General features: G+C 50.0%; 1 protein-coding gene across 2 annotated transcripts in view; it reads left to right on the top strand.

Annotated features, from left to right (window-relative positions):
* The window catches only part of LOC140388163 (uncharacterized), a 296950-nt gene that overhangs the window by 189050 nt on the left and 85105 nt on the right, over positions 1 to 22795 (top strand). For both annotated transcript variants that reach the window (XM_072471912.1, XM_072471911.1), the window contains 2 exons: positions 7605 to 7697; positions 21295 to 21601. In XM_072471912.1, coding sequence (XP_072328013.1) covers positions 7605 to 7697; positions 21295 to 21601 — 400 coding nt within the window. The remainder of the gene's footprint in view (positions 1 to 7604; positions 7698 to 21294; positions 21602 to 22795) is intronic.

Raw genomic sequence — 22795 nt, 5'->3', positions numbered from 1 at the left:
GTAGTCCCAAGTACCGATCCATGCCTTAGGTTCACCCACCTTATTCCTGATGCTTCTTGTGTTGAAGTATACACACTTCAACCCATCTCCGTGCCTGCAAGTACTCTCCTGTGTCAGTGTTCCCTTCCCCACTGCCTCATTACACGCTTTGGCATCCTGAATATCGGCTACCTTAGTTGCTGGACTACAAATCCGGTTCCTATTCCCCTGCCAAATTAGTTTAAACCCTCCCGAAGAGTACTAGAAAACCTCCCTCCCAGGATATTGGTGCCCCTCTGGTTCAGATGCAACCCGTCCTGCTTGTACAGGTGCCACCTTCCCCAGAATGCGCTCCAATTATCCAAATACCTGAAGCCCTCCCTCCTACACCATTCCTGCAGCCACGTGTTCAACTGCACTCTCTCCCTATTCCTAGCCTCGCTATCACGTGGCACCGGCAACAAACCAGAGATGACAACTCTGTCTGTCCTGGCTTTTAACTTCCAGCCTAACTCTCTAAATTTGTTTATTACCTCCACACCCCTTTTCCTACCTATGTCGTTGGTACCAATGTGCACCACGACTTCTGGCTGCTCACCCTCCTTAAGGATCCTGAAGACACGATCCGAGACATCCCTGGCCCTGGCACCCGGGAGGCAACATACCTTCCGGGAGTCTCGCTCGCGACCACAGAATCTCCTATCTATTCCCCTAACCATATTCTCCTACTACTATTGCTTTTCTATTCTCCCCCCTTCCCTTCTGAGCCCCAGAGCCAGGCTCAGTGCCAGAGACATGGCCGCTAGGGCCTTCCCCCGGTAGGTCAACCCCCCAACAGCATCCAAAATGGTATACTTGTTTTGAAGATATATGCAGGTGAGGGCTTTTATGAGGCGACAGGTGAGGGAATTCCCGTTGCTCCCGGCACAAGAAGTTCAAGATAGGGTGATCTCGGGTGTATGGGTCGGGGAGGGCAAGGTGTCGGAAATACACCAGGAGTTGAAAGAAGAGGGGGAAGCGCTGGTAGAAGAGTTGAAGGGTAAATGGGAGGAGGAGCTGGGGGAGGAGATCGAGGAAGGCTGATGCCCTAGGTAGGGTTAATTCCTCCTCCTCGTGTGCCAGGCTCAGCCTGATACAATTTAAGGTGGTCCACAGAACGCACTTGACGGGGGCGAGGTTGAGTAGGTTCTTTGGGGTAGAGGACAGATGTGGAAGGTGCTCAGGGAACCCGGCGAACCATGTCCATATGTTTTGGTCATGCCCGGCACTGGAGGGGTTCTGGAGAGGAGTGGCGGGAGCAATATCTCAGGTGGTGAAAGTCCGGGTCAAGCCAAGCTGGGGGCTAGCAATATTTGGAATAGTGGACGAACCGGGAGTGCAGGAGGCGAAAGAGGCCGGCATTCTGGCCTTTGCGTCCCTAGTAACCCGGCGAAGGATCTTGCTAATGTGGAAGGAGGCGAAGCCCCCCAGCGTGGAGGCCTGGATAAACGACATGGCTGGGTTCATAAAGTTGGAGAGGATTAAGTTCACCTTGAGAGGGTCTGCGCAGGGGTTCTACAGGCGGTGGCAACCGTTCCTAGACTATCTTGCATTGCGTTAGAGGAAGGTCGGTCAGCAGCAGCAACCTTGGGGGGGGGGGGGGGGGGGGGGTGTCCTGGGGGGGGGGGGCGGGAAAGGGGGGACTGCCTGGGAGGGTGGATGAGCAAGAGATAACATGAAGTGTTGGGGAAACTGGCACGTACGGGTGAGGGCCAGTGTACAAAGCTGTGTAAATATGTTACGAGGTGGGGGGGGTGGGGGGGGGGTGGTTATTGTTTGTAAGGGAGAAAAATTGTGTTAAAAAACTTTAATAAATATATATTTTTTTAAAAATCATTTGAAAGGCAAAAAGGCAATTTGAAAAGACTTGCTGAGTTTAAAGAAACAGAAAAGTTATTTTGCAGTATGTGCGTACCTCTATCAGAGCATACCCTCAATCTGAGTTGCTCCAATGAAACATGTTGCAAGGTTGTTTAGTCTCTCATTAAGGGGTCTGGGGGCCTGTCTGGATGAACATGAATGGTGGAATCTTACCAGTATTTGGTAAAGTGTCAGGCTCAGACTGAAAACTGGCGTGTAGCTCTCCAGTTACACAAACTGATTTTATCTCCAGATCTTGAGCCACTTTAAAGAAGAAAAATCAGTGGTCACTCTGGTGGGGTGGGGCCTGATAGAGATGGCAACCAGCTCCACCAAGATTGGGGCATCATCTTTAAAGGGTGTCCTGGTCTGCACTAAAACCTAACGACCCCCAGCCCCCACAACGGAGGTACCCTCCTCACCACTGACAATCATTGCCAGCATTCCCCCCCCCTCCCCCACCCTCCTCCCCCTGCGCCACCACCATTTAGTGAGGGGGGGGATGACCGCAAGGGGCCCGTTTATGATATTTGCATCCATTAAAATCTATTTAAATGAGATTCATGTCCTTTGTGGGCATAAACATCGCGATGCCTCTGGCGAGGGGTTGGGAAAAATCAAGAAACGCAATCTCCCCGGAGGGAATAATTTTTCCTGATTCTCTCCGGATTTTCCGCCCGTGTCGCTGATCCCTCGCACAGCCAGTGCAGGCTCAGAATTGTCCCCAAACTGTTTAATGGTAACTAATAATTATATACATCTCCAAGATGCAGCCCTGCCCAGGTGCTGTCTCCATGCTGACTCCTTCCAGACTCTTCTACACACAAGGTCTACCATCATGTGACTCTCGACATCACACTGTGGGCAGTACTGTTTCCCAGCCCCACATTAACCTCTGCTCTATCCAAACACCCTTCTGCTACAAAAACTGTCCAAACTTTTTAAAACTCTGTGTATTTGTATTTATATCAGTAATGTCGCTGGCTTAGTAATACAGAGGCCCAGGCTTCAGGGACACGGGTTCAAATCCCACCACGGCAACAGGTGGAAATTCAATTCAATTTAGTAAATCTGGAATATAAATATGATGATCATGAAACTATTATCGATTGTTGTAAAAACTCATCTGGTTCACTAATGCACTTTAGGGAAAGACATCTGCTGTCCTTACCTGGTCTGGCCCACATGTGACGCCAGACCCACTCTTAACAGCCCTGTCTATCTGCTCTAAGGTGAGTGAAGTGAAATACAGCCTCTCACAGGTTCTCACCTGTGGTGCTGGGAGGAATCCAGTATTGAGCGTATTGTTGAAGCACAACAATTTGACCATATGCATGCCTCTCTTAATGGAGTGGACAGACTAACCTGTCTTACAAACACGTGGGTGAGGTGGATTATTACTGACCGGGGCCCCCCACCTCTTCTGCCGTTGACAGTGATAGTTTTCATTTCTAATTTAATTTGTTTCCCTTGTTAAAATGGACCTTGGTGTGTTTCCCAAACCTGGAATTATGAGGTTGAATGTTAAAAATAACCCCACAGAAAATTCCTTAAGGTGAAATAAAACTAGAATTTATTAACACAATGAAAAACCGAGAGATGGATCACGAGTATACAAGGTAGAAAGGCAGAGAAAGAAAGGGAAAGAGTTTAGAGGGGTCACCCTTATAGCACAGAGATGAGGAGAATTTGTTTCCCTGAGAGGGTTGTGTGACTTTGGAACTCTCTGCCTCAGAAGGGGTGGAGGCAGGGGGCGGGATTCTCCACTCCCACGCCGAAGTGGCCGCGCCGTCGTGAACGGCGTTGAGGTTCACGACGGCGCGGAACGGCCCCGGTCCCGACCGATTCAGGCCCTGACAATGGGCCAGTATCGGGGCCGCGTCTTCTACGCGTAAAAGCGGCGCCGCATAGATGACGCGGCCGGCGCCGCATAACGGACATCATCCGCGCATGCGTGGTTGCCGTCCTCTCTAAGTCCGCCCCGCAAGAAGATGGGGGACGGATCTTGCGGGGCCGCAGAAGGAAGGAGGTACCACATCTGAGGTACCCCCCGGTGCAGGATCCCCCCCTCGCCCCCCCACAGGCCGTCCCCCCAGCGTTCACGCACCGCCCACGACTGCAGCGACCAGGTGTGGACGGTGCCGGGGGGAACCCGCCGTTTTGGCCTGGCCGCTCGGCCCATCCGGGCCTCAGAATAGTGGGGGTGCTGGAGAATCGCCATTTTGGGTGTCTCCGGCGATTCTACGGCCTGCAGCCCGCGAAACTCGACCGGGCCGTTCCCGCCGCTTGGGAGAATCGCGGGAGGGCGTCGGACCGGCGTCACCGGAAATTTTGGCGGCCCAGGCGATTCTCCCAACCGGCGTGGGAGTGGAGAATCGCGCCCAGGGTCACTGAATATTTTTAAGACAGGAGTAGATAGATTCTTGTTCGGCAAGGAGATCAAAGGCAAAAGGGGGAAGAAGGGGATTTGGAACTCAAAGCACAAATAAATCAGCCATGATCTCATTGATTGGCGGAGCAGGCTTGAGGAGCCGAATGGCCTACTTCTCCTCCTATTTCATATGTTAGAAGTTAAAGACAGGGCTGTAAGGTACAGACCTGGAATAACATGGGCAGGCGAGAGGCCAAAAATCCAATGAGGCCCGAAGACTCTTTACTACGGAGCTGTGAAGCTGTGGTGTTCTGTTGGCATGGCTAGGCATCAGAGCAGAGAGATTCCATGCAAGGCAAAGCTTGAATGCCCATGATGACCCAGGGCAGAGGAACATCAGAAGGAGAGGTTGAAACCCTGGAGATGGATCCTTGGTAAAATAATCCAGGAGAAAGTGTTGTTTGGGATTCCAAGACGTGCTCTTCGAGAGCGGAATTTGGAAACCCTCCTGTGAAAGAAATAGTTCCAGTGAGACCAGTTGGTTCACAGTGTAACAAGCATCTGGAGAGAATTGATGAGAAATCTGCAGAAGTTGTTTAAGTGACATCTGCCACATATTCTCTGAGTTTGATGTGTCTAACCGCAATTTGCCTGTTGGGTTACATGGCCTGTGTATTTACTGAGAACATTAGCATATAAGATAGATCTTGTAACTTGTGTTAGACTTACAAATATGTAAATATCTGTAAATGTGTCATTGGGGTAAAGGAGTCATGTAATACAGGGCTTTTCAAGTCACGGGAGGGTGTCAGGAGAGTTACGGAGTGATCAGTCGGGGCATTCCCGATCACGGGAGAAAGGGCCGCCGGCCATGGCCGGCTTTTAAATGTGAACAATGCAGTCTACCCGCTAGAAGCAGCGGCAGAGAGAAGGCCAGACGCCCGGCACCTACACTGACGTCACGCGCCCAGTACATCCATGCTTTTGGTGTGAAATCACGAGGAAGAGATTCCCCATTTTCTAGCTGCGAGCAAGCAAGGCAACAGGACTGTGTAGAACTGAAGATAGATCGTTTTGTTATAAGGAAGAGAGAGCCAGAGATACAAGCAGGCCAGGAACTCAGAACTGAATCTGTTGGAGAGACTGCCCAGGAGAGTCCAGCGCAGGACAAAGCAGTGCTAGTACGAGCTATATACAGAGCTCCAGGGCCTCTGGTGAACAGTCGACTGAGAAGAATCTGAAATCAGGAACAAAGCAGTATAAAGATGACTTCTTGAGATATGACTCTGTTATTGTGCCAATGGAGGATGCAAAGCACCTGGGCTGGATTCTCCGGTCGCCGACGGCAAAATCGCGTTCGGTGATCGGCCGGAGAATCAAAGTTCCCGACCGAATAGGAGGCGGCGCTTTCGCGATGCTCCACCCCCTCCATATTGACTGCCTCAGGACATTGCCTGCCCCCCGATGCTCCGCCCCCAACCGGCCGAGCTCCCGACTGCATCGGTCGCGTGTGGTCTCATCTGTTGGGAACACGGCGTAGCGGCTGCAGACTCAGTCCAGCGCCACCACAGTCAGGGGAGTGCCGATCCATGGGCAGGGGGGTACTTTATCAGGGACTAGGGGCACTGTGAGGGGGGTTGTCTGGGGCATGCGAGCCGGCCAAAGGGGAGCTCTATTTTACGGGCAGGGTCCACGAGGGGCCTCCGGCCCAGCTCAGTGGGCTAGGCAGCTGGTTTGTGATGCAGAACAAGGCCAGCAGCGCGGGTTCAATTCCCGTACCAGCTGAGAATTCTGAATTCTCCCTCTGTGTACCCGAACAGGCGCCGGAATGTGGTGACTAGGGGCGTTTCACAGTAACTTCATTGCAGTGTTAATGTGAGCCTACTTGTGACAATAAAAGATTATTATTTTGTAGCATGGCGCGACTGCTGCAGGCCGCCGCTGTGCGCATGCGTGGCCACGGACCCGGCAATTCTCCAGGCATTATCAGCAGCTAGAGCCGGGTGCTCTACGCTGCCGGCATGCTAGCCCCCAGCCAAACGGAGGATCGGTGGCCGTTTTAAGCCAGTTGTTCTGGCATAAAACACCACTGTTTTCATGTCAGCGTGGGGACATAGCCTCAAAATTGGAGAATCCAATGTTATATGCAGGGCTGTACTGGCAAATGAGAGTTGGATGCTAACTATGTCTTACCTTGCAGACATCTTTTCAATTCTAAACAAATTGAACCTCAAATTGCAAGGGAAGGATGATGATTGCTTTCAGCACTGTAAAGAAATAGATGCTTTCCAAAAGTCATTCAAAGTTTGGCAAGTGTGAATACAAAGTCAAAACACACTGCTACAACACATTGAAGAAAACAGTGTCAGTATGGGAACTGTAATTAGACTGGCAAGCCTTATTCAGTCGCATCTGGCTCCGCTGATCAACAGTTTTGTCACTTCTTTCCAGAAGATAAGTTTCAGATTTTGAAACAGAAGAGGTGGGTGAAAAATCCTTTGGAGTTCGAAACTCCAGAGTCAATTATTAACTTACAGCTGACTCTAAATGAAGAGACTGAACATCTGCACCTCACCTGTGACAGCATATTAATAACATGCCACAATTCCATGAGGGTCAGTATTCTGGAGTAGCGTCTCCGAGGAGTATCCAGTGCAGAACTCTGAACTCTGCACCTGATATGTGCATAGCCCTCTCCTCCTGCCAACCTGATTGGAGTGAGATCATGACGGCCAAGTAGGATCAGCATGGGTCGCGAAGGTTGGCTGGTTGGTAAAATGGAGTCCCGGGAAAAAAGTTTGGAAAACACTGATGTGATATAGTTCTTTTCTTGTTTCATAAATGTTTTATTCGATTGTTAAAAGTACATCAGCAGACTCCTGGGACTTTGTTTATTCGCTGTTCTCCATGTTTCTAAACAAAATATAAGAGTTAGGATCTATCAGGCCCTGTTTCACTCTGGGATCTGAATTTGTAGGAGTAACATCAACTGGGATCATAGGGCAATTAGGGATGGGCAATAAATGCTGTCTAGCCACTGACGCCCACATCCCATGAAAGACGAACAAAATTAGACCTGTAGCAGTTTAGGAAAAGATGTTTGAGCTCTATCAGAAACAGGTTCAACTGCTCTTTATACACATATTGCCCTGAGATTCTTGCTGTTTTGAAAGCTGTGCAAATTCACTAATATTTTAAAATGCAACAATTAAATATAACTCTATCTCAAAACCTGTCCCACCAAGAGGGAAGAAAATGATGAACAATTTTTAAATGTGGCAGGCTGACATGTAAATTCACTATGGTTCCTTAGACTTTGCTATTTTGTTATTAATTATCAATCCTCTCATTCTAGGGATTTGGCTTCGATAATTGCCAGAGAAGGCAATATCAGCTTGCTTTTGGCCAGCAGACGTGGATCTTTCATCCATGCCGATGTCAAACAGGGGTAAGTGGGAGCCTAAACACACACTGAATTTGAATGAATTTAAATGCTAATGAACACATGGATATTGTTTGACACTTTTTAAATGCCAGTCCTGTAGAACTGCTTGAACTATCACATGTTTGCATCTTAACAAGCACCAAAATTCAGGATATCTGCCCAAGGACTGGATAGGTGCTGCAATTAGCCTGTACACCAGAGGAGAGCGCTGCAGAATGGACTTACCCATCAGGCTTCTCTGTGAAGCTGGCTTTAACTCTGGGATCAGAGGGACAAGTGTTTCCCCACAAAGTGGAGGGTACACATGAGAACTAAGTGAAGTATTCGGGGATTCCCACCGGAAGGTCAAATTCTCTGAAGGTTGAAACCCTTTTGGATTCTGAGAAAGTGTGTTGTGTTTCAATTTCTGGAATGTCATTGTTTGAATTCTGTGGAGCACAGACAGGGCTGAGTATTCTGAACAAAGTAAAGGATGTGGCAAGATGTGGTGCAGGTCTCCAATGCAGAGAGAATGGAAAATGAAACTCCTGACAATCATCTTACTGCTACAACTTGCTGCCTTCCAATTCCAGTTCTCCTCCCGTACCTAGTGATGCACTAAGGCAGACATTCGTCTGTCTCCATAGTTAGTAATTCCTAGAACAGTTCACTAGTCTGTCACCAGGGGCTTATAGCTTGAGGGGGCGCCTGTCCACATCAAACGTGGCTGACCAGGAGTCTCCCCCACTCTTACCGCCAGCCATTAGCGTGTTTGGAAGGATTTGCAGGTTTAGACACTCAACCTGTTTCGCTGCATTATGAGCGCACCTAACTTTTTGCATATAAAAGAGCGGTACGGTAGCACAGTGGTTAGCACTGTTGCATCATAATGCCAGGGTCCCAGGTTCAATTCCCAGCTTGGGTCACTGTCTGTGGGGAGTCTGCACGTTCTCCCCATGTCTGCTTGCGTTTCCTCCGGGTGCTCCGGTTTCCTCCCACAAGCCCCAAAATACATGCTTGTTAGGTGAATTGGACATTCTGACTTCTCCCTCAGTGTACCCGAACAGGCGCTGGAGTGTGGCGACTCGGGGCTTTTCACAGTAACTTCATTGCAGTGTTAATGTAAGCCTACTTGTGACATTAATAAAGATTATTATTATTATTATTATTTTTATTAAATAAGCTTTTGGACATTGAAAACCTCCACTCTCCCTCCTCCAGAGAGTTTCACTGATCTCTAGAGGACAATGTGATGTAAATTGACTTGTCTTGCTCTTCAGTACTGAGACAGCTTCGCAGTGTGGTTGCTGGGAGATGATTCTGTCAATGTGGAACATTACTGGATGTGAGGGATGTACAAAATTGTGCCATATCTGAGCCTTTGCACTGAGAGTGGATCCCTTGCCAATTCTTTCATTTAAATTGTTTTTTAAAGTGTCTTTTTATTAGAGTTCTTCCATTTTTACAAACAATACAACACACCCTCAAAACTGGTGCAGCGTGATCAATGTCAGGAGGAAACGAACGCAGTTGGTTCAGTAAACCCCGCGCTTCTCCATTTACAAAACGTAGAGAGGTCAAGTAATGGGGTTGGGGGAGAAAGGATGAAAACATTGCAAAGTGGTGCACACCCTCGCGCATACGACATTAGAGGCAGAATTACATAACGTACAGGGTGACTGGGGTGACCCCTTGTAGGAGGACCTCAGATGCTACGGAGCATGAGTATTTGAGATGGGGGCCCCATACTTTTTGGAATGTATCCGATTTGGATCAGAGTATACAGATTAGGAATTCTATTGAGATGCAATTCATAATAATTTTATACCACTTCTGGAGAGAAGGAGGCTTATCGCTAATCCAGAAACAAAGGATATCCTTCTGTGCTGCAAATGTAAGGATATTGTACAGTCTTTTCTCATTGGCGTCAATTATCTTTTTTGTCTGGGAGCCCCAGAGCCAAGGACAAAGGATCAACCTCTAAGGCCGTCTCAAATATCTTCTCAAGCTCTTTAAGTATGTTCAACCAGTAGGATTCCGTTTTGACACAAGACCAGACACAATGGGCGGGATTCTCCGTTAGCCGATGGCGAAATTGGGAAATGCGATTGGGTGGAGAATAGCTTCCGATCCCAAAATCGCGGCAGGTGCCAATTTGGCGCCAAATTGTGTTCTTTGTCACCTCGAAAAGGCATCAATGCGTTTCACTCCGCACGTACAGTAGACACTGGCTGCATATCTGAGGGCGGGGGGGGAGGGGAACAGGCCGAGTGACTGGTGTGACCCTTCCCCCAGGGGACGGGCGATGCCCAGGCATGGGCCGCCATTACGGCGGTCACCTTGCTGCGCACCCACTGACTACCCACCTTGGTCCTTGGTTCTGACCTGTGTCCGCCACCACCCACCGGCAGCCCATCCAGGGCAACACCCACAGTAGCCTCTGGTGAGGGCAGTGCCAGCCAACGCTACCCCTGCCATCAGGGATGGGCCACCGATGGGGCCAGGGGTGAGGGGATTGGGGGGGGGGGGGGGGGAAGATGCGAGGCGGATCCCGCAGTGCCAACCGAGGCCACCATGTAGCCTGGTGGACCTGGTTGGCCACGGAGGTATACACCATGCTAACACGTCGACCTTTCACCCCCTGCAGACAATGGATATCTGAATTCAACCAGCAATGGTGGCCTTTCTGCTAGTCGCTGTAGCCCTGGGGGGTGCTCTGCGGCTGTACGAGCTGCAGCTGCTTGAAGAGGAGGAGGTGGAAGCTGCAGCAGCGGTGTGAGCAGCGACATAAAGGTTCAGGGCGACCGTCACCTTGGCAGTCACTGGGAGCGGGTGTCCTCCCCCATAACCCCGTAGTGCCAGGTGTGCCATATCTGGCAGATGTGGCGCACTGTCTCTCTGCTCAGCCGGAGACTTCGATGCCATGCCAGATCAATACATCTACTTTGATTGTGGACCGAGCCCACCAGGCTGCCCGGGCAGCGGGGTTCGCCGCATCGCCGGGATGTCCCGAGTCCAGGGGGTGATTGACGGGATGCATGTCCCCCACGAGCACCTGCACAAACCTAAAGGGGTTCCACTTGATGAACATGCAGCTGGTGTGTGACCATCAACCGCGCATCATACACGCCTGAGCCCGAAACTCGGGCAGTGTGCATTACGTCTTCACCCTGGCACACTCAACGATTCCTGACATGTTTCAGACGCATCCCCGGCTGAGGGGTTGGCTCCTGGGTGACAGGGGCTATCTGCTGCAGTCATGGCTGCGACCAGGGGTGTGATCGAATGGTGCTTCGGCCTCCTGAAGATGCGGTTCAGGTCCCTGGACCGCTCTGGAGGGGCCCTCCACTATGATGCTGAGAGAGCCACCCGCATCGTGGTGGCCTGCTGCATCCTCCACAACATTGCACAGCAGAGGAGTGATGTGTTGGAGAAGGAGGATGAACGGCAAGCCTCGTCCAACGAGGAGGATGCCGGGGGGGGGAGGGTGGTCAGGACATGGAGTTCATCAGGCACGGGAGGCCGCATGACGTGTGCATCAGGGCCGACGTGCACGGGACGTGCTGATCACGTCCAGGTTCACTGACCCGGGGGGGGGGGGGGATTGACCAGTGGCAAGGACACTGCATTACAACCCCACACCCCCTCATTTCCCATCCAGGCCACCCCCCGTCCTGCAACACCCTCTGTGATACATACCTGCCACATCACGGGGTGGGGGCCCTGGGTTGGCAGTAACACTGGGTCTGGTCCATGGGATGGAGGATGATGTCAGCCTGCTCTGCGATGAGCTCTGCTGGTCCGCATCGTTTGACACCGTCTGAGTCCTGACACGGTAGCACTTCCCACCGTCCACCTGGGTGATCCCTGCATGCGAACTGCCCATTCCATCATTCGGTCCCATCAAATCCCTGGGGTGGCAGTGGTGGGGAAGGCCGGGAGGTGGGAGGAGGATGCGGAGCACGGGCGACCCACAGGGTCCGCACCATGCACCTGCCTCCCTCCCCGCAACGTCCGCCCATTCCCCCCCGGCCAGCCCAGATCCAGCCCACCCCTCACATCCATCAGACGGAGCGCCGAGGCAGGTTGTAACAGTGGTAACATGCATTTATTGTGAACAAATACATTCAGGTTTGCACCCTAGCCCCTATAACTAAACTGTGCCCTGAGGAGGGCGTGCAGTTTATTCCGGCACTGCTGGCCAGTGTGGACCACGTTGCCCACAGCGCTGATCAGCTCTGCCACCTGCGTCCATACACAGAAATTGGCGGCGGCTGGCAGCCTCCTTTCCGGGTCAGGGTACAGGGTCATCCTCCTTTCCTCTACGGTGCCCTAGAGGGTCTTTAGCTCTGCGTCTGCGAATATTGGTACCGTCTCCTTACAGCCATCTTGTTGGCTGGGATGTGGTGGTGAGAGGGGGGGGGAGAATTGTTTATATATGGCTGCAGCTTGTAAGCCTTTGAATGTCAATCACGGATCCAGCGAATCTGGCACCATTTCCCATTAGGATCGATTGTGTTCCACGTGGCGCCGGTGCTAGGCCCTTAACGGTAGCGGAAAAGTCCACGGATTCTCCATTAGCGTCAACACTTAGTCTCAGAAACAGAGAATCCCGCCCATTGTGTATAACCTCCACTCACTAGTTTGCTTTTCACAGTGAGGATGTAGCAGGGTCTGTCCTGTGTCTTACAATTGGTGTAACATGCAGCTCGTACAATATTTTAAGTCGGGTCTCCTTCGTTCCCTTACAGACTGAGATTCTATGACATTTTCCCATATAGTGCCCAGGTCTCCTCATCAATATTCACTGCCAGATCTTTTTCCCAAGACCACAGAGTCACTAACACATTTGTACAGGGTCTAGACTATAACGTGTCACTAAACCTGGTAATTTACTGCTTTGGTTCCATAGATATCAGGATTCTTTCCACTGGGGAGACACTAGCATCATGTTGCAAAGATCTCTCACATTTCTAAGTTATAGATGTCTGGAAAAGGGGTATTTCGGTACATCTTGTGACACAGTTGCTCAAAAGATAACAAGGAATACCCCAAAACATTTCTGCTCGCTTAATAGGTCCACTAATCTTCCAAATATCAAAACCATGGTCTATAACACCTGGTGGGAAATCTGGGTTACCCTGAATGGGAGAGAGCGTGGAAGTCAAATTACGTCTACCTTCAACTCACAGGCCGTCCTCCATGCTCTCAGAAAGTTGATGATAATTGGATTCTCACACTTCTTCGGCACAGCCCTAAAATCCTGAAGAAACAGTGCTTGGAAAGAGTATTCAGACTGGCAAGTTTCAATATCAAGCCAAATAGAGGTGTGGTCCACTCCTACACATTCTCGCATAAACTTGAGGTGGAGCTAATTGATAAATCTTAATATTCGGCACCCCCAGACCCCTCTTTGAGCTAGAAAGCTGCAAATTGGATGATTTTAAGCGAGATCTCTTTTTGTTCCACATAAAGGAGCTAAGGAGCCCATTAATTAATTTCCCTTAAGACCTTACAGAAAGTAAAATTGGTAGAAACTGTAAAGTATATAACAACCTAGGCAACATATTCATCTTAATCAATTTCCCTCCTGCCCAGCCACGATATCGGTAAGGAGGACCAACAATGCGGGTGCCACTTTAAAAACGCGAGTAAGTGGGGGGGAGAAGTTTGCCTTATATAGCTGCTGAAATAAAGGGGGAATAGAAATACCCAAAAACGGCTCTTTAGGCTGGGGGTGGCGTCAAGGAAATGGCCGATTCGGGAGAAACAGATTTGAGCCAGGGAAGTGAGATGGGAGCTTTTGGAGATGGGAGGAGAAGGGAGTCAGGGCATTAAAGAATTTGGTTCTAGGGGGCCGGTTTGCAGGATTGAAGGAGCATGGGGCGAAATATGGGTTGGGGCAAGGGGAAATGCTTCGGCTATGCAGGCCCAAGATTTCGCTAAGAAGGAGATATAGAGCTTTCCGGTGGCGCCAGTCCCCACACTGTAGGAGGAGGTGCTGACGGCAGGGGGAATGGAGAAGGGGGTAGTGCCCGCGATTTAAAAGTCGATTCTGGGAGAAGAGAAGGCATCTGAAAGGAGATGAAGGCAAAGTGGGAGGAAGAGTTGGGAGAGAGCATGGAGGAGGGTTTGTGGTGTGAGGTGCTCCGGAGGGTAAATGCCTCAACTTTGTGCGTGAGGTTGGGGCTGATACAGCTGAAGGTGATGTATAGGGCGCACGTCACAAAGGCAAGAATGAGCCGACTCTTTGAGGGGGTAGAGGATGTTTGTGAACGTTGTGGGGGGGCCACAAACCACGTTCATATGTTTTGGTCCTGTCCAAAGCTGGAGGGGTATTGGAGGGAGGTGTTCGGGGTAATTTAGAAGGTGGTACATGTGAGGTTTGAGCCGGGTCCTCTGGAGGCCATAATCGGGGTATTGGATCAGCCGGGGTTGGAAGCGGGTGCGGAGGCAGAAGTTTTAGCCTTCGCCTCACTGATCGCCCAATGACGGATCCTGTTGGGGTGGAGGTCAGTTGCTCCACCCTGTTCCCTGGCATGGCGGGGGGGGATCTGTTGGACTTTTTAACACTTGAGAAGGTGAAGTTTGATTTGAGGGGAAGGATGGAAGGGTTCTGCAATTCATGGGCTTTGTTTATTATGCACTTTCAAGAATTAGATGACATCTAAATAATATTTAATAATTTCCTCACATTATTACATGGATTTCAGACTTTTATGAACCCAGCCTAATCACCGCGGATAATCAGGGGCAGGATTTATTCTAGACGCAACACCAGTATTTTAGACAACAATCTCAAGTCAACATTCAAGAATGAAATCAGCCTATAGGATGCACACTCCTTGGGGTTTTTGTCTGCCTTCAAAATGAAGGAGATATTCGCTCCTCGAAGCAACTGAGGCAACTTGCTTCGAATGAATAATTATTCAGACCAATCAGAGGATCTATTCGCAAGTCTTAAAATTCTTTATTAATTTCACTTCCCAAACCATCAGGCCCTGGAGTCCGACCAGGCCTACCCTCAAGGCAAATATCACTTCTCCATGGAACTAGGAGCACTTAGGATCCACCTTTGATCCTCAGAAATTGTTGGGAAGAAGGAAGAGAGAAAAACACTCCTAGAGCAAAGTAAAATAAGAGTCCCAGATGACCATAGGTTGCTTTCCCTTTTGAGGGGGCAAGCTGACTGAACAAAGAACAATACAGCACAGGAACAGGCCCTTCGGCCCTCCAAGCCTGTACCGGTCATGATACCAATCTTTGCCAAAACCCTCAGCACTTCCTTGTGCCGTATCCCTCTATACCCATCCTATCCATGTGTTTGTCAAGATGCCTTTTGAACGCCATTAATGTATCTGCTTCCACAACCTACCCTGGCACTCACATCTCCTCTAAACTTTGCCCCACGGACCTTAAACCTATGCCCCCTGTTGACTGACCCCTCCACCCTGGGAAAGAATGCCTGCTCATCCACTCTATCCATGCCCCTCATAATCTTGTAGATCTCTATCAGGTCACTCCTCAACCTCCGTATTTCTAATGAAAACATTCCGAGTCTTCAGCCTCTCCACATAGCTACTGCAGATCAGGCAATATGCTGGTTAACCTCCTCTGCACCCTCTCCAAAGCCTCCACATCCTTCTGGTAGTGTGACGACCAGAATTGTGCGCAATATCCCAAGTGCGGCCTTACCAAGATTCTATATAACTGTAGCATGACATGCCAGTTTTTATAATCAATGCCCCGTCCAATGAAGGCAAGCATTCCGTATGCTTTCTTGACTACCTTGTCCACTTGTGTTGCCACCTTCAAAGATCTGTGGACCTGCACGCTCAGATCTCTCTGACTTTCTATATTCCAAAGAATTTTACCATTTACAGTATATTTTCCCTCCATGTTAGACCTACCAAAATGCATCACCTCACATTTGTCCACATTAAACTGGTGGTGATTTAACCTGAGGATCAGCACACCTCAAGCGAGGAGCAAGGTTGAGAAGGTGGAGCCTTCATGAATAACCTCAGCCTCTGTGGGAATTGAACCCACGCTGTTGGCCTTGCTCTGCGTCACAAGCCAGCCATCTAGAGCAAGGCCCCACTACTTCTAGTTGCGTCCAATACTCTTTAGCAATCCTTGAAGTCATGAAAACAGATAATTACAGGCCGGGGTCGGTGGATTGTCCCTCGGCCTCAGAGACAGTATACAATGTTCCCTTTCTAATTTAATGGCCCCACCTTTTGTTTCTAAATTAAGAAGATGTGTTTGCCAGCTCTCAAAGGATTTAACTGGGAGCTTACCCTCAGCTGCTTCTGGCAAACCGACAATCCAGACATTCTTACTCTGGCCTCGGTTTTCCAGGTCGGCAAGGAATTCTGACAGACAACGCAGCTGCTTTTCCAAGGATTGTAAGTGGGCCTCTACTGAGGAAGCATTTTCAACAGTACTAATTTTCTCCTCCGCTCAGTCAAGCCTTTTACCCATATTCTGTAGCTCTATAGTATGAGCACTGATATTTTGTGCTAACAGACCTGGTTTCTTGTCAATGATCTTGATAATATTAGCAGCCATCAGTTATAATGCCTTTGAGGGTGCCGGAACGAGAGCCTGTTCACTCACTAAGTCACCATGTTGAGCAGGCGGTTCCAAACCAGTCACTTCTGGCTGCTCTTTTTTGCCAAGGATTTTCTTAATATTTCTTGACATTTTGTCACCAACGTTTAGCCAGAAATCTTCCAGGGACATAATATGGAGTTCTCACTCCCTGATTATTAAAAAATAAATAAATAGAATAACCAGTTCTTTTTTTTCCAATTAAGGGGCAATTTAGCGTGCCCAATCCACCTAGCCTGCACACCTCTCTGGGTTGTGGGGCTGAGACCCACGCAGACACTGGGAGAATGTGCAAACTCCACGCGGACAGTGACCTGGGGCCGGCATCGAACCCGGGTCCTCAGCGCGAAGAGGCAGCTGTGCTAACCACCGTGCCACCAGTATTCCCGGATTAGTTAAGCACGAGCTGTGTGAGCACGATAAATGAAAGGATTCTCGGCTGAGTAGTGCCTGAGCTCACGGAAACACAGCTATTCCGGCACTTGCATCAGTGATCTCCCTCCCCCTATTTGAAATGTAATCGTGAGGTGTGGGTGTTGTTAGTGCTGTTGGCATGCATTGTACATCCCATGTGTTTTAATGGGTGTGTGATCCTTTTCATCGTGAACCTCAATCCTGCCAACTTTCAGGTGACTGCTTTGTAGCCCTCACTATCATGGTGAAGTAGCGATGAGGAGGAGGTTGTTGATGGAGGGAAACAGTATCGTCAGAATTGAACACTTGACTCCTGAACGGTTAAATTTGGAAGGTTACAAAGCAGAAGTTTGGAACACGAGAAGTTGTTTTGAGCCATCAAGGCTGTTTGTGCTCCAGGTTGTGTACCTCCAATTTTATTCTGGCACCAGTTGAATCTCTTGAGGAATATTTTCCACATTGGGAGAGGTAGTGAGGGGTTACATCCTGGGCTTGTTACTGGTTTGCTTTCTGTTGGAGGTAAAGGAGCAAACAAGTAGGCAAGGGCGGGTGGATGTTGGGTCGATTTGAAGTTGGATTAGCCAGGAGACTGTGCACTAACTGTCGGGGAAGGAGGAAGTTCAGAGACTGCTCATGGTTAGTCGCTCGGCATCTGCTGAGCTTTATGTGTCCTCAAGTGACTCTGCTCACCAATCCTTTGGTTACAGTAGCAGGAGTTGCCCTGAGGGTATGGGGAAAGTTCTCTGGAGTTAAGGGCCTCTTCTTTCTCCTTCCACTTTTGTCATTTCTCCGCAGCAGAGTTTACACAGTCACTTTGCGACTGTATTGTGGCTTGTTGGGTGCATGACATGCTGCTGCCTGACAAGGTTAGCGGCAAGCAGCACTGATGTTAATTTGTCCCCTTCTCAATGGGCCTTCAGAGTCCTTAAACCATTTGCCCTGTCCCCCTTGGGATCGGGATCCATCCTTAAGTTGTGCAAAGAGGATCTGCCTCAAGAGCTGATTATGTGACATTTCCATACAGTGTCCAGAGTTTTCAGTGAGGATGCTGACATTCATTTGAGTTTGAATACCCTGCGGAGACTCTGCTGGTGGAAGTTCCCCAGTGACTGAACGTGCCTTTGGTCAGTGTCTCACGTCTCAAATGTCTCAATCTACAGACTGGAATAAATTATTAGAGTACGAATGCCTGGAGGAGAAGGGATTCCTTTTCAATGCAGGAATTCGAAAGTCAAATGGTGACACAGAATAGGAATAAGGGACGAAATTCTCCGGTATCGGCGCGATGTCCGCCGACTGGCGCCCCAAATGGCGCAAACCAGTCGGGCATCGCGCCGCCCCAAAGGTGCGGAATCCTCTGCACCTTTGGGGGCCGAGCCCCAACCTTAAGGGGCTAGGCCCGCGCCAGATGAATTTTCAGCTGGCGGAAAAGGCCTTTGGTGCCCCGCCAGCTGGCGCGGAAATGACATCTCCGGGCGGCGCATGCGCGGGAGCGTTAGCGGCCGCTGACGGCATTCCTGCGCATGCGCAGTGGAGGGAGTCTCTTCCGCCTCCACCATGGTGGAGACCGTGGCGAAGGCGGAAGGGAAAGAGTGCCCCCATGGCACAGGCCCGCCCGCGGATCGGTGGGCCCCGATCGCGGGCCAGATCGCCCAGTGCCCCCCCCCAGGACCCCGGAGGCCGCCCGCGCCACCCTGTCCCGCCGGTAAGGTAGGTGGTTTAATCTACGCCGGCGGGACAGGCATTTTAGCAGCGGGACTTCGGCCCATCCGGGCCGGAGAATCGCGGGGGTGGGGGGGGGGACCCACAAACCAGCGCGGCACGATTCCCGCCCCCGCCGAATATCCGGTGCCGGAGAATTCGGCAACCAGCGGGGGCGGGATTCACGCCAGCCCCGGCGATTCTCCAACCGTCGGAGAATCTCGCCCAAGGTGTTGATCACGTAAGATGGAGAATTGTTGAAGTCTGCAGGCCCAGTAGGAGACACATACTGGATAAATATGGGGCGAAATTCTCCCCCAACGGCAGGGTGTCCGCCGACTGGCGCCAAAGCCGGCGCCAATCAGACGGGCATTGCGCCGGCCCAAAGGTGCGGAAGGCTCCGCATCTTTGGCGGCCTAGCCCCAACATTGAGGGGCTAGGCCGACGCCGGAGGGATTTCCGCCCCACCAGCTGGCGGAAATGGCGTTTGTTTCCCCGCCAGCTGGCGCGGAAATGCGGCGCATGCGCGGGAGCGTCAGCGGCCGCTGTCAGTTTCCCAGCGCATGCGCGGGAGCGTCAGCGGCCGCTGTCAGTTTCCCGCGCATGCGCAGTGGGGAGAGTCTCTTCCGCCTCCGCCATGGTGGAGGCCGTAGCGGAGGCGGAAGGGAAAGAGTGCCCCCACGGCACAGGCCCGCCCGCGGATCGGTGGGCCCCGATCGCGGGCCAGGCCACCGTGGGGGCACCCCCCGGGGTCAGATCGTCCCGCGCCCCCCCCCAGGACCCCGGAGCCTGCCCACGCCGCCTGGTCCCGCCGGTAAATACCAGGTTTGATTTACGTCGGCGGGACAGGCAATTCCTGGGCGGGACTTCGGCCCATCCGGGCCGGAGAATCCAGCAGGGGGTCCCGCCAACCGGCGCGGCCGGATTCCCGCCCCCGCCCAATCTCCGGGAGCGGAGACTTCGGCGGGGGCGGGGGCGGGATTCACGGCGGCCAACGGACATTCTCCTATATGGAGAATGACGCCCATGATGCTAAGACTAGTTTGACATGTAGACTAAAGTTTGGGATTATGGATTCATGGAACATGAAAACAACATACCGACCTCATCATTTACAATATCCTTGCTTAGCACATTGAGTTGCTTCCATAGGGCAAATAGCTCACTAACCATCAATTGCAAAGGTGCCTCCTTTAAGTGCACCAAATATATCAGGCATTTCTTTTTTTTAAATTTAAAGTACCCAATTTTTTTTTTCTCCCAATTAAGGGGCAATTTAGCGTGGCTAATTCACCTACCCTGCACATCTTTGGGTTGTGGCGGTGAGACCCACACAGACACGGGGAGAATGTCCACACGGACAGTGACCCGGGGCCGTGAAGCAGCAGTGCTAGCCACTGTGCCACCGTGCCACCCCATATATCAGGCATTTCTTGAATTTAACCCTCTACTTACCCATTTAAACTTGATGGATTCTTCCATCACTTTGATCGATGAGTGTTCAGCAAAAAAAGACGGTTTAGAGTTTACATTAATGTCATCTTGTGTGATGTTAGAGCAAGTCTCGATTTGCATAACTGATTGTAAAGACTGCACATGAAGTCAGAGTTGGAGGGATGGATGGAGTCATTGGCTTTGTGTAGCACTCACTAGTCCAGAGGGTGCGCTGAGAGGACGGATCTGTCACCCAGCCCTTCAATAGTTCCATGCACAGCTGACCCTTCTGACCCATCTCTATGTATTGCTGCCTTGTCATCATGCATTTCTGCCCACCTCCATGCATTGCTGCCCACCTCCATGCATTGCTGTCCCACCTGATACCACCCATGCATTGTTGCCCCATCTGGAAGCAGATCCATGCACTGTTGCCCCCTCTGCCACAGTTCCATGCATTGCTGCCACATTATGCGACAGCTCCATGCATTCTACTCCATCTCACACAGTTCCACACTTGCTGCCCCTGTGACAGAGATCCATGCATTGCTGTCCCTGTGGTGATATGCATCACTGCATATACACAAGGGGTTAATGTAAATACACTACAACTAAATAAACACTAGAGGGAGCACCAGAGATGTCATGATATGCAAACATGCAGCTAATGAACACTTAGAATAGGACACAACCAATGAGCAGTCAAGACACACAGAGGTGGCATTACCACAAGGGGGCATTACACAGCCCATATAAAAGGACAGGGCACACATGCTCTATCTCTTTCCACAGACAAACATGTAGAGAGTACATCAGGGTTGATCAGAAGCATCACACCCAGCACGTGGCTTAGAGCAGACTGGTTAGTTAGACTGAGTTACTACAGTTAGATTAGCAGGAGAGTCGAACTCAAGTAGGAGAATTGTTAACTGTTCAATAAATGTGTTAAATCTATCTCCGAGTCGGGAGCTTCCTTTGTCAAAGTATACATCAAGGAAGCAGCTTATGCTACACGAAGAAGCATTACACAACAGTCCCCTTCGACATAGTTCCATGCATTGCTCCCCCCGACAGCTTCTTGCATTGCTGACCCCATCCCATAGCTCCATCTATAATGGCCTCCTCTGACACAGCTCCATACATCAGTAACAGCCTGCTGCAGTGGAGCTACTTTAAAGCACTCACAGTATAGGCTCACACAGTTAGAATAGCCATTTGTCTAGGGTGCAGAGGAGTGGGGCGGGAGATGGGGCTGATGATCAAGGACAGAGGGGCACAATCAAAAGGGGGAAATATATACAAATGGAAGATGTAGATATATGTAATGTGGGTGCTTGGATATGTATATAAAACCTAGATATCTATATTCACTGTGGTTTTGTGTGTGTGTATATACATATGGAAAGGTGGATGATGTACTTTCCCTTGACTTGTTCCGGTCATTGCCTCCTTCCTATAGGTTCCGGTTTCCTAGAGTTCAGAAGGAGGACAAACCTTGGCTCCATATGCACACTCCCTGTCCAGTCGCACTGCGGAATGCAATGCTTGGTGAAGATTTGAAATCCTGTAGGTGTAGCACAAAAAAGGTCCCCAATATCACAGATCTGGAATTCGACACCTTCATCCAGAGGTCAAGAGCGGACTGTCAGCACGTCATCGTTGTCTGTGTGGTGATATCCCAGCAGCAGAAGCTCCCAGCCTACGAGACGATGATTCAGGACTTTTATGAGCAGAATAACAGAAACAGAAACCAGCCATGTTTGGAGGTAGGGTCATCCATTGTCCTTCCCCCATCTCGGGCGAGGATTTCTGGTTGTAGGATAAAGCCCATGCTCCCACTGAAGCCAGCAGCTCCCTGTGGTAGTCTAACGCACTGTGCTTATTAATCCATTGCGTAGTCTTTTGTGACCTCCCATTTCCTGAGAACAGGGCAATGGACATCAAAAAAACTATGAGGGAGATCTTTACAGCCCTTTCCTGCCTTTACTATGGCTTTTGTCGGGGAACTCCCAAAACTAGACCGCCACCTGAAGCAAGGGCATGGCCAATTTAAGCATTTAAAACAGGGCTCCCCCATGCCATTTTAGGATTCAACTGGACATGGGGCTGCCAAGCAGTATTAATTGGAGGTTTCCTCACGTGACTTGCCCCCACGCTCCAACCAATAGTCTGCTAAAAACCATCCTGTGAAGAACGGCATTCCTATGGCAGTTGGAAAGCAATAAAACCAAATTATCCAATTGAATGATGCTTCACTCTCAGCCAAACAGCCTCTTTTACCTCCCATTTAAAATATTGTTTATAACTGGTAAAGAGAGATGTTGACAGTGTGTGCCAAGCACACTGTGTCCATGCCACCACTCCCGGGTGTCCAATTCTCACAGAGAAAAGGAAGTGGCACTGGCCTAGGGTTGCCACCCTTCCAATTTATTATGTGATAATAAACATTGTGTTGGCCTCCAGTGAATATGGTTAGGATTTACTGCCTCTTTTGTCTCAGCCTCATGGGTAAAGCATGTAAAAATAGCGAAGGAAAGACAATTTCTGCAAACAGAAACCTTCTTTTACTTTAAAAAAAAATGTTTTTATTCTCCATTTTAACATTTTCCTTCAAACTTTACACCCCACCCACGGGACAGTAAACGGTAACAAGTACAAAATCAATCCCCTTAACTATAACAACGATCCCATCCTCCCACCACCCCAAACGACGGCCCACCTGTCCAATAAAACAAACCCTCCCACGGTGGAAACAAAAAACAAAGGAGAAAAAGAAAAAGGAGTAAACCCCCCCGAACTTGTAAAAAAAATAAAATGGATAAAATAAATGAAAAAAAGGAATAAAACTCCCCCGAACTTGTAAAAAAAATAAAGTGAATTAAATAAATGAAAAAAAAAATTAAATGAATAAAATAAATGAATAAAAACCATGACAGAACTTGTAAAACAAAAAGCTGCAA

Source organism: Scyliorhinus torazame, chromosome 13 (genome assembly GCF_047496885.1).
Source record: "Scyliorhinus torazame isolate Kashiwa2021f chromosome 13, sScyTor2.1, whole genome shotgun sequence".
Taxonomy (NCBI): Eukaryota; Metazoa; Chordata; class Chondrichthyes; order Carcharhiniformes; family Scyliorhinidae; genus Scyliorhinus; species Scyliorhinus torazame.
Note: the sequence above shows the minus strand (reverse complement) of the source record. Positions and strands in the feature narration are given on the sequence as shown.